Here is a 12,283-nt window from a genome sequence, read left to right on the forward strand (position 1 = left end):
ACATTATAGTCGTACCGTTCCGCCAAATCGATTACATTACGATAACATTACACTAGTATTATAATATTATGCCCGTTATAGGCTCATAACAGCTGTCAATATCATAATGTTATTATTATGGTTTAGATGGAAATCTGGGGTATTTAACAATATCAGAAGACGTAACCGTACAGACACTTAGACACTGCAACACGTATGTTGGCTATTTATTAGCTGTTTTTTTTTTCATTTTCATTTTTATTTTATTTTTTTTATCTCCCGCGTTATTACGTGTCACGGTCGGTGGTCCCGGTGTCCCGGTGGCAGAGGAAAACGGTTTGTACGGCTGGTAGAAAAATGGAGGGAAAATGAAGTGATACATAATTAACGGTGCCGAGCCACTGCCTGCCATAGACCGCGTCACCACTACACCGGGCAATCACCGTTGTGCAGGACGTACTATAATATTATTATAATTGTTAGAATTGTTGTTATTGTTGTTATATTATCTGCAATCCGGTTCATCATACTTATCTGGACTTTAACTGAAGTTCTACGATCGACGTTAACCACGTAAGACCGATCTGCAGGACAAGGGATTTTATACTATAATATCTGGGTGAATTATGAATACCGTACCAGCGAGTCGCCAAGTAAGTTATCCGCTATACAAGTACAAGACCCTGTATGTTTAATAATTCTACTTTTTTCTTATTGATTTCAATCCTTTTTCTCGTCTATACGCTTCGGTGGTATCGAAAATGATACGTTAGCTGTATCGTTTTGTTCTATTCTGTTTTGCTGTAATTACCGTGACAATATTATAAGATACAAAACGTTTAAAGTTTTATTTTTTTTATACATGTCGATAGTATGTTATATGTTATTTCATATTTACGTTTCGTATATTTTCATTTGAAATATAGGGTTTAACAAAATTAATCACAATTACATCAAGTAAATATATGAATGATTTATAATCGATTATAAGATGTGCATAAAATTAATAATTTAATATACTCGTTTTTACGTTTGTGATTGCTCATGAGTGGAAAAACAATATAATATGATAATTATATTTCTTCATATAATGTAACAAGAAAATTTCATCAGTTTCAAATTAATGTTATGTAGTACCTACAAAACTGTAGACACTTCATAACGATTATTTAAATTTAGTACTGGGTCACATCTTATTATCATATTAAGAAAATTTCTAAGCGTGACTTATATTATGTAAGTAAAATATTTATATTACATGTTGGATGTGTTTAAATTTTCCCCAAAAATGTTTCCCGAAACACTTAGAATCCGTTTAAAATAAGAAATATAATACTTACGAAATCTCTTTAAAGGACAATGTAATTATAAAATATCATTAAAATTTCAATAAAGGAGATTATGTATAAATGTAAGTACGAATTAATGTATGTTCATTTATTTATAAATGTTACATTATATTTTGATTTTTTGATATTCTTTACTACAAATAACACTCAACTCTGATAACGTCAAACGTTTTTTTCTTTTTTTCTAATGAGCTCGGAAACTTAATACATATTTTTTGAGGGTTGTATTGAAATTCAGAACACTGTTTTCTTTCGTTCAATAAACAAAATGTCAATCCAAATAAACGATTCTAAGAATATGGATAACACCGATCTTATGCCAACAAAAATTCGCATTCAGTTAAAGTTGATTAAATAATTTACAAAGTTGGTTAAATTCTTAAAAATACTTAAAATTAATCGTTTAATTTAAACTCGAAATTAGAATATCGAAAAAGAAAAAAGGACTTCTGTAACTTAGTTATTAAACAATAATATGGCCTAATAATGTTAAAAATATTTCTTATTTTATATAGATCTTAAATAATTTATGTAACAAATAAAATTGATGAAAATTATTCCCAGTATAATTAATTCATTATTAATAATTATTTATTTATTTATTTTTTATAATTATTATTTATTATTTACCCAAAGGGAAAAGAGGAAAAGGAAAACTAAAAAAGAGATGGTTAGATATGATTGAGAATGATATAAAGGTTGTTGGTGGGTGTGTAGGAGATGTAGAAAATCGAAACGAGTGGAAGTTTAGGACAAGGGTGGCCAAGACCAAATAGTTGAGAGAAAGAAGAAAGAGAAAAAGAAGAAGAAAAAGCATTTACACTATCACCACTTTACAAATAATATTTTATCTTATACGTGATATGGCAATAAATTTAACTATTAAAGCAGATTTAGTAAATATAACCATCTTCAAGTACTTCAATATTGATTACATGTGAGCAACCTTATTGTAGTCCAAACTTATAATTCACTTATTGAATTTAAATTAATAGAATTGTTTATTTTATTAAGTTCAATTCTAATTATAATAAAATTAAAATACATAAATTACAAATTGTTTAAGAAAAAAAAAATCATAATATAATCATGGTTTTATTTTAAAAGGTATGAAAATATAATAAATTATTTTTCTAGCTAACTGTATAGCATATATATATATATATATATATATATATATTATTATTATTTTTATAATATAAATATATTTTAAGGTTGTCAATAATTTGTTTACTAGTATATTAGTCTGATAATTGTACAACATATTTTGTGCATATAATAATCATTATTTAACAAATTTAAATTTGCTGGTGCACTCGAATAGAAATTGCAAGTTGTATGAAACCCTAAATGATGTAACCAAACATAAATTAATATTATATAATCATCAGTAATTAAAAATATTTGTAATAGAAATATGTGTTTTAAAAAATAAAACACAAATTTTATTACTTTTACATTTATTATACACGAACAAATTCAAATCCGACATAAATATAATTATTATTTTTATATGAATAATTTATTTTCAACGTAATCCAATAAAATAATATTTGTTCTCTTTAATAACTATGTAGTAACATTAGATATGAGCATTATATCAATTTTCAGAAACGTGGTGTTGTGAATTAGTATTGTTTGAAGTTTTATTGCATCGATTTTTAGTTTTATATTTATTAAATTATTCTAACGTTCATTGCATTTTATTGAAATTCATTCAACTGGAAATAATGTGTATGTATACCTATTATATAAGAAACTATCTAATATATAGTATTATTTGCATTTATGTTTGAATACTTTCAGTCAAAAAGTGTACGGATTCGATAAACGTAGACATTATTGCATATTTAGGTTTTAATTTCTATATAAGTTGATATAAATTGACGTTTCAGTGCTCAAAGTTATGGAAGGGTAATTTAAAGGAAGTTAATTATTCCTTAATTACTTTATCCTAATCACATTTTAGAATTACTCATGATTTAATTTTTTTTTTGTTGTATAGTTTTATTTTATTGGTTATTTTATAAACATTCATAATATTTTAATAATAATTAATTTAATAATATTTTTAATTTTTAACAATTATTAAATATAATATGTATAATATACAAATAAATAATTTATGTCAAAATAAATAAAAAAAATGAATAAATGTTCATCCTGGAGTATTATTATATTTGTAAAATTAGTAAGTCAATAAAATCTTGATTCTAAACTGAAGTCACGATTTTACTGACTTATTTACATATATGATAATTAATTTTTAGTTCCAAACCAGTCGAACATTATAAATATAATAATACTTCAGACTAAGCATTTATTTATTTATTTCTATGTATAAATTATTTATTTAAATATTTTGTATATAAAACGGAAACTTGGATCTTGCTTACATGTGAGAAGTATAGGGAGAAATGATTTTAAAAGCAATGCGTCTAAATTGTTTGTAAAATATTAATGAAAAAAAATGTATATATTAATTTATGAGTATTAACCATTTACTAATTTGTATTTTATTAATATTTTTAGCTCTGCAAATTATGTAATGCTATCATTTATTCGATCGCTATTTTTATTATAACAGTATGAAATATGAAACCAAGAGAAATATTAAAAAAATATGCTTGGAAGTAAAGCCTCTCGCTTTACGTTATAATTCAAATAATTTCAGTGAACAGTAGTTTTTTTTTAAACAAATAGTTTTTTGTTGTCATTTTTTAAAGTTCTTGCGTTTCCCAAACGTCGATTACCTGTATTTTCATCGTTCACATACATACAAATTCAATGTGATAGAGTTGTGTCGAATGAGTTTGTACGAAAATCATATATTAATCACACGCATAAATTTTGTAGGATTAGGGAAAATATATATTTACGAGTGATAATGGATGTCAAGTAGTTGAGATCAATAATGATCGAATGAACGGCGTGTCTAATATTACGGTGACAGAATACATAATACGTAGACAGGCACTATCACGGGCTACGTAAGTTGAAACTGAAGCAATTGTGCAAAAGGTGGTAAACGAAGAAAAGAAATATAAAAATATACATTTAAAAATGATAATAAAAACGTTTTACGGATTATTTTCAACAAAAGACTTGGACGAATATTAGCAGTAACAATGCATTATCCTCAGTCGGATTACGGAAAACCGCTTTTAGCTCGAACGTGCCATATATAATGTCAATATTATGTAAAGCATACTAATATTTCTATTTTTACTATTTTTATCATTATTATTATTATATCAGTTATTGTTATATTAAAAATATTGGAAACATGTTGCACAGGTGTTCAGAGTGTTGGCTTTTGCTGCCTTAGCACAGAGGACGGTCTGGTGTCAGTACTTTAGCGAGTCAATCGGAGACGGCCGCGGAGGTAGTCACAACGATGAACTTCACGAAGAGCATCAAGTAAACATACTCAATACAATCATAGTGATAACGTTATTATGATTATAGTTAATAGTAGTATTATTAGTAAAATTACATTTAGTTTATGATTTGTAGCGTACGCCAAAAATAGAGTTTATTAGCAGTAGTTATTCCGCGTGACCGGGTTGAAGAGACAGCATTCTTTAAATTCATTTGAACTGATTTTTTATTATCATAACTAGTGAAAAGATGAACCACAAATAATCCCTTAATAGTTCTTTTAGACATATGACTTTATTGGAAAAAAAATACTAGATTCGGCCAAGAAACGGCAGCAGTTCCAGGGACATATCTAGTATACTCGACTTTATTGTCGTCTCGCTCCTAGTGGTTGTAAGCCCCTTTCTTCTACCATGGTCCCTAATGATACAAGTCACAAGTAGGTTTAAATCGTAGTAATGTGGATCATCTTCAGCGTCACTAATCTCAATGGGTAGGTCCAAGTAACACACATATTAGCTATCTTGATAAACAGATAATAAAGTACGACGATCCGAAAGCAAAAATTACTAGTTTTACAATCATAATTGTCAAAATCTCAAGCTTTATACTATTTTTTGTTCATATATTTTGTGTTAACCTATTTAAATATTGTTTCATATAGAAAATGTTAGTGGTAGAAATAAAAAATGGACATATTAATAATTTTTTACTATTTTACATTATTTTTCGGTAGCAAATCTATTATAATATCACAGTTAAACTAATAATTATATTTTTGCATTGTAAAATCCATATAAGAAATGAAGTTCTTGCTTTAATAAGTATACTTGATTGGTTTTAAATAAGTTTGTTCTTAACATAATACACTTGTTATGTTATATACTGTTATATACTACAAGTATCAATGACTTTATACCAATTTACGCTACAATCATTAACGGTAAAAACAAATAGATTGGCAAAATACATTAATATATTCGCGAACACGACAAACCCTTATTTCGATCATGATGAACGTTCCCTGGAGTGTTTTAGGTTCGTTTTTCTTTGCACGCGTGCATTTTGATCTTTATACGCGATCTTTATAACGCTCAAAAGCTGATATTCTCGATCGCACAACCGTCTTCTTGATTTTTTCTAAAGGCTTGTCATAGTTAAAAAAAAACAGATCTCCATTCCTCTATCTCCAATTCCAGAGTCTTCGTATGTGAATACCTGTTACATCCAGCCATTCCAATCATCTCTTCTATGAATGTCTTCCTTGGTCTTCCTCGTCCTTTGCGTCCTTTTTATTCTTCTTCCCATTATGTTAGTTATGAAAGGGTCATGTCTCATTAATTGTCCTATAAGTTTTCCGCTTGTTGATCTAATGATGGATAGTAAAACTCTCTTTTCCTCTACTATCTGGAAAATTTCTTCGCACGACCGTCTCGAATGGAAATGTTTTTAGTGTACCAACGTAACGCAGGTGTGTTGATTCGCGGATTGGTTTTCAGGTGAAACCGCTGTACAAGTATGGGTACTGGGTGCACGACCCGAAAACGAAGGATGTGAAGAACCACTGGGAGCACAGGGACGGGGACACGGTGCACGGGTCGTACTCGCTGCTGCAGCCGGACGGTCACATGCGCGTGGTCGAATACACGGCCGACAAGCACAACGGGTTCAATGCGCACGTCAAGTACATGTACGAGGGACACGGTGGAGGCAGCGGCGGCGGTGGAGGTGGTGGGGGCGGCGGGGGTGGCGGACTGGACGATTTCGGTGGGGGTGATTTCGGCCAGCACTTGGACGACCTGCCGGGCGGTCATTCGCAGCAGACAGGCCGGCCCAAACAGTCGTTGAACAAGTACTACAAGAAATCGCGAGTGGAGAAGCACGGCGGCCCGAAGAAACCGAATCATTTCGACGGCGGCCGGCCCAAGTCAGCGGGCGGTGGTTACAGAAAACAGCAACGTCCGCCGGTGGCATCGGTGGAACAGTCGACCGATCTCTACAGCGGCGGAGGCGGCGGTGGTAGGCCGAACGGCCATTTCGACCAGCTGTCCAGTCGGTTCCCGTCAGTCGGCGGTGGCAGTCCCGAACAGTATCAAGTGGGCCCTGTAGGCGGTGGCGGTAGCAGCCCGTTCGGATACTCTTTCGGCGATCAGGGCCCGAACGGTCAGCCGTCGGATCATTACACGCGCAAGTACTCGACGCTGCCCGCGTCCGCCGAGACGTACAACACCGGCGTCCAGTACCAGTCGTCCGAACACGATCCGGTGCGCCTCCGGCCTGACGTTACTACCGAGCAACAGGCGCAGGGTTCACGCGCCCCCGACAGCAGCGACACGACAGATGACCCTATGCCGGAGACGAAGCGTGACGACAGGGACGGGGACTCGGCCGAGGTGAGGGTGCAGAAACAGCCGCTGATGGAATTCCACTTCGAAGAGCCACCGTACCCGTTCGAGTTACCTGACGGCTTCCACGCCGCAGCCGTCCGACCGGGCACGTTCCGCGCGCCGCACCGGAAACGACACTTGACCCAACCCGCGTCGCCCCGTCACCTGATCGCCTCATCGTATTTCCCCAATTGGTTCGGCACCACTTTCCGTGACTTTGATTTTCCCCGATGATGACTTTTACTTGTAATCGCGTTTCCTTTCCATCCTACCGCCACTCCTTAATTACCCTAATCCATCGTTCCAGTTTCCAATTTGTTTTTTTCGTTGTCATTTTGTCATTCGCTCTAAGTGTATAATTATTTTTTTTTTCATTTTTTATTGTTGAGATTAAATGTTGTTGTTTTTTTTTTTCTTTGTACAGCGTTACTATAATTTATGATCAACATATTATGTAAGACTTAATTAATACGTATTTGCAAACGAATTGTTATTCTTGTATTAAAATTAAATATGTGTGATCATTGGATATTTCATTTTCCATCTGGAATGCATTTACAAGAATGTATGGTTGTGTAAATAAATACAGAATTTTCCTAATATGAGAATATTATTAGGGTTTATGTTAAATACAACATTATCACAGTCAACACAAGCTACTTATAAAATTAAAAAAAAAAACCAAAACTATCTCACTTTAAAATGAATTAGTTTTTAGTAGATATACTTTTTTTTAAGTCAAGTACTTTTGTTTTTAAGTATAAATAATGTATATATTATTTAATAGTTTGTATAAAAATCATAATTTGTATGTTAAATTTGGAATTCATAAAATCTTTAAATTGAACGTTAAAATATTAAAATAATGTATTAATAAAAGAAAAAGTTATCGTTAACTTGTCACTTTTATAAAGCTTGAATCAATATCTACGTGATGTTTTTTTTAAGGTTTCTTATCATTTGAATTGAGTTCCGACATAAATCTTCTGCACAAAAAACCTTTTTTTCCCCAAAATAGGATGATAAACAAAGTTTTATTTATCTACACGAATAATCTTATTTCTAGAAGAAGTTTATAGCAAGCAATAGATTATTTACATTTTATACTTAACTAACCGAGAATATTGGTTTGAAAATTATAATTCATTTATTATAACTGGTTTAATTTACGCTCGAATAAATCATATTTTTGAGTAAAATATTTTATTACTATATTAACTATCCGAATATATCAAATAACACTACATACATTAATTCATTTTACATAGTTTTGAGAAAAAAATTTACTCTTACTTTAATTGAATACATACCCATTCAATTAAAATTAAAAACTACCAAAATATCATGATAAACAGTAATAAGATAAAAAGAAATGTTTAAATAATTTGAAAGCAAACAATTACTTTGTATGTCAAATTATTTAAAAAATCTTTGAAAAAAATAATAACATTGAAAAGATAAAAGCTTTTATTTAATTTAGATTGAAAATAAATCCATAATAAATTACCTTGTTTTTGCATTATAAATCGTTTGCAGGTGTAAACGCAGGGAAGGAGTTAAAGAGGTTCACCCCCTCTCCCTTGAAACATCAGGAAAAATTTTATAAAAAAAATATCCTTACCTATAAATTTAATAGTTATTTCAATATTTTTCTTAAGACTTGTGTTGAAAAACAAATATATAGTAGCTAAATGTCTAATAAGTACAATTGATACGATACAATGATGTGTTATAAAGCGTCAACAAATTAAACGTTATATTTCTCCAACAAATAATTATATGCTACTTATAAATAAACAACTTTATGAATTCATCAACAGTTCATCGATGAAATTGTTTGAAAGGTTTAGCATTTCTACAGATTTCCTAAACGAAAACCCGACATAATGGTAAAAAAATATTTTCTATCAGAATGAAGTAAATTTGTTTAGTCAAGTTAAAGTTATTAATGATGTAGCTTAGTGAAATTAATAAGTGATTTCAATGGTAAAATCACAAAATACGAGGAACAAAAGCAATTTTTAATGCAGACGGTTTATATTTACTGACGTAAATATTTTGACGAAAAACGAAGTACACTTTCAAATAAAATGTTATCAGTAAATATCTACTGTTTATAATGTTTTAATTGTAAAATTTAAATATTGAAATACAATGCGTGACTGAATTATCAAATAATACCTAAAAAGGAATATCCAAAAAGTGTATTCTTTGTAAAAACAATCAGTTTTATTTTTATTTTTTAGAAAGTAAGTAGGTTTAAAAATTTTAATAAGTAAATTTTTTTAGATAAATTAACTGTCTATGGAGTTTTTTGATTTTAATTTTATAGATAAAAACCAAATTTAAGGATTAGGAGCATTATCAGGATAGAATATGTATGAGAGGGTGTAATTATTATTAAAATTATCATACAGTACTTCCTTCTAGATAATATTAGCTAATATAAGAAATAATATAAGTATTGTTTGTGAGTAGTTTGTTATTGTATCACCACCGGATAAAAGCCAGTGAGAATTCAGTATTTGGAAAAAATTGAAAATAAAATTGATTGTGCACACATAACTTTTCTCAAACTCAAACATTTAAGTAGTTAATAGCTCAAAAGAAAGAGAATGATCCACTGAGTGTTCTTAGACTTATGTCAACAGCTTACGTTAATTAGAACTCTAGTTTGAGCGAAGGAAAATATTGAAAAAATCTTGAAAAAATTGAATGTAAAATTCATTGTACACGCATAACTTTCATCAAACTCAACAAATTTCAACAGTTAATAGCGCAAAAGAAAGAGCTTGATCCACTAAGTTTTATGAAAGTGAAACGATCAAGATCGATTCATTAGAAGAGGAGCTATGAAAATTTGAATTTCTTGAGTGAATGTATCTCATAAGAAAGGAAAGAAAAAGAAGAATACAGAGAAAAATCGCGTTTGAGTATAATTTGAGTAAGGTGGGAGTTGAGTAAATTTCAATGATTTACATTATGATATATCTGTATTTAAATACCTTTCATTAAAAAAAAAAAAAAAAAAAAATGATGAAAATCAGCCAGATAGAACAGCTAGACGGACCGACTTTATTTTTCATAATTTTTTTTAATATATAAGATTATTTAAAAGTAAATAACTATATTATCATTATTCTTACATAAAAATGAATTCTTATTAAATTTCCAAGTTTTATGTCATTGTGTGAGACACAAAATAAGTTAAATTTAATTTATTCTATGCTTAAGGTTTTTTGAGATCCATTATTACACGTCTAATTATTATTTATGTAGTTTTATTATCATTTTTCTTATTCGTATGGATTTTTTTTTCTATTTTTAAGGACATTTTGTATAAAAATTTCTCTTTTTTCAGCACAAGCTTGCTTTAAAAAAAAAAAAAATATAAATAATCAAATTTAATTATTTTTCTTTTTTGTAACATCTAAATTGTATATATTGTAAAAATTTCAAAAAGAAGATATAGATTTGTCTATATTTTATATATTTTATCAATGTAACTTGCAGATAATTTTTTGAGTCCAGTAGGTTTAACGTGTATAAATATTGTAGAGGAATTAAAATAAAAATAGGTATAAGGACGTTGAAAAAATGTTGGTCATGGTGGATAAAAATTTTAATACCTGGACTAGCTATAAACCGAAAAAATCTTAGTATATTAACAAAATCACCTGAAGTCTATTTTAGAATTTCCATTTTTATACCTTCTTTAGATAATTTTTTTAATCGTGTGTTAGTAAAAAAATGTTACTAGTTTAATCTTTGATTTGACTTTTGTAATTTGATTCACTTTATGTATATCTGATGACACATTTTTAATTTGATCCGGTATTACTTTGCTAATATAGTATTACTCCGGTTAAGATTTTTTTTATACATTTATTTATTTATAAATATAAACTATTTATTTATTAATTTACGAATATTTACCATGTAATAATTTTTTCTTTTCTTTTTTTTCTTTTAATTATTTTTAATCTTCATAAAAAAAAAATATTGGTTTATTTGTTTAGTCATAAAACAGACAGATCTTTTAACTAATTATTAAAGTCATATTTTGTTTCATTGCGGAAAATTGGTAAATTGGAAAATCGTAAATATTTTAAAGGTAAAAATATGAATATAATTTTTTTTTTTAAATTGTTGAATAGTTTTCCTTTGGTTGATATAGATTGCAATTGTTATATTGCACAATATTTAAAATCAATATAATTATTCGGAGGTATTTTTTGTTCGTATGTTCGGTAACGGTACCATGTCTTGTAATCAATTGAAGTCGAAGTCATTGAAAATAATTTCATAATTATGTATTTAATAAATATTTCATTCCATCTTAAAATACAATACTAAAATAGTGGTAACCAAACAATCATATTTTTATATAATACGTTTTATCATATAATTATAATATTTTAATTAGATCGAGAAAAATCATGATGACTTTGTTTCATATTTTTTTTTTTTTAATACAGATTATAAAATTATATAATAATAGAACCTGCTTTACATGTAATATATAAATGAAAACCGATATGATATTAAACTTAAAAGAAATTTTATAGAATGATATTAAATTATGTCCAAAGAAAATAGAAGCTTTATGTTATCAGTCAAAGATTGGCTACCAATCACTTTGTACCACATGTACAAACTGAAAACGAATAAAATTCTAAATTATTATGTACAAAGTAAAATCCATCTAGCTTTTACTCATAATAATCATTCTTTGGAAACCATCTACGTTTTTTGTATCATTATCTAAAAAATGATTTTATAAGTACAAATTATTTAACTTCTTTTGTAAGAAAATTATTCTGTCAAATTATTTTAATAAATTCGTCAAGTTAGATAATTAATATAATTTTTATTTTGGGAAGAACAATGGCACATTTGAAGTACTTCAATAAAATGATTTATACAGTGTATCTACTTTAGTATATGTGCATAATGTATACATTTTTTTTTTTTTATTAGGAAACTTTGTATATGTACAATTTATTTCGACATTTACAGATATAAGTACAATTAGGTATTTACAATAATTTATTTATATAAACGGATAGACCAGTCTCGAGGATGAAGGATAGAATACGATTAATTATGGTTTCATTCTCGCGATAGCAGTCGTCCGCTTCGCACGCGTTCCATGCGCTCTCGTAAATTTATTAGCTCGTTAATTAA

General features: G+C 29.1%; 1 protein-coding gene across 1 annotated transcript; it reads left to right on the plus strand.

The window, feature by feature from the left end:
- The first annotated feature begins 379 nt into the window (after positions 1 to 379).
- Positions 380 to 7,776, plus strand: LOC112689908 (AT-rich interactive domain-containing protein 1A-like). The gene is made up of 3 exons (XM_025563787.1): positions 380 to 632; positions 4,626 to 4,748; positions 6,209 to 7,776. The coding sequence occupies exons 1-3, from the start codon at positions 606 to 608 to the stop codon at positions 7,328 to 7,330; spliced, it is 1,272 nt and encodes a 423-aa protein (XP_025419572.1). The 5' UTR covers positions 380 to 605; the 3' UTR covers positions 7,331 to 7,776.
- The last annotated feature ends 4,507 nt before the right edge of the window (positions 7,777 to 12,283 follow it).

The sequence above is a fragment of the Sipha flava genome, unplaced genomic scaffold (assembly GCF_003268045.1).
Source record: "Sipha flava isolate LNK unplaced genomic scaffold, YSA_version1 47_pilon_pilon, whole genome shotgun sequence".
In the NCBI taxonomy this organism is placed as follows: Eukaryota; Metazoa; Arthropoda; class Insecta; order Hemiptera; family Aphididae; genus Sipha; species Sipha flava.

Excerpts from the sequence above, each read along its gene's own strand:
- LOC112689908 (XM_025563787.1), top strand. The coding sequence starts at position 606 with ATGAATACCGTACCAGCGAGTCGCCAA. Across the intron at positions 633-4,625 it reads CCGTACCAGCGAGTCGCCAA|GTGTTCAGAGTGTTGGCTTT; the intron begins GTAAGTTATCCG and ends CATGTTGCACAG. Across the intron at positions 4,749-6,208 it reads AACTTCACGAAGAGCATCAA|GTGAAACCGCTGTACAAGTA; the intron begins GTAAACATACTC and ends ATTGGTTTTCAG.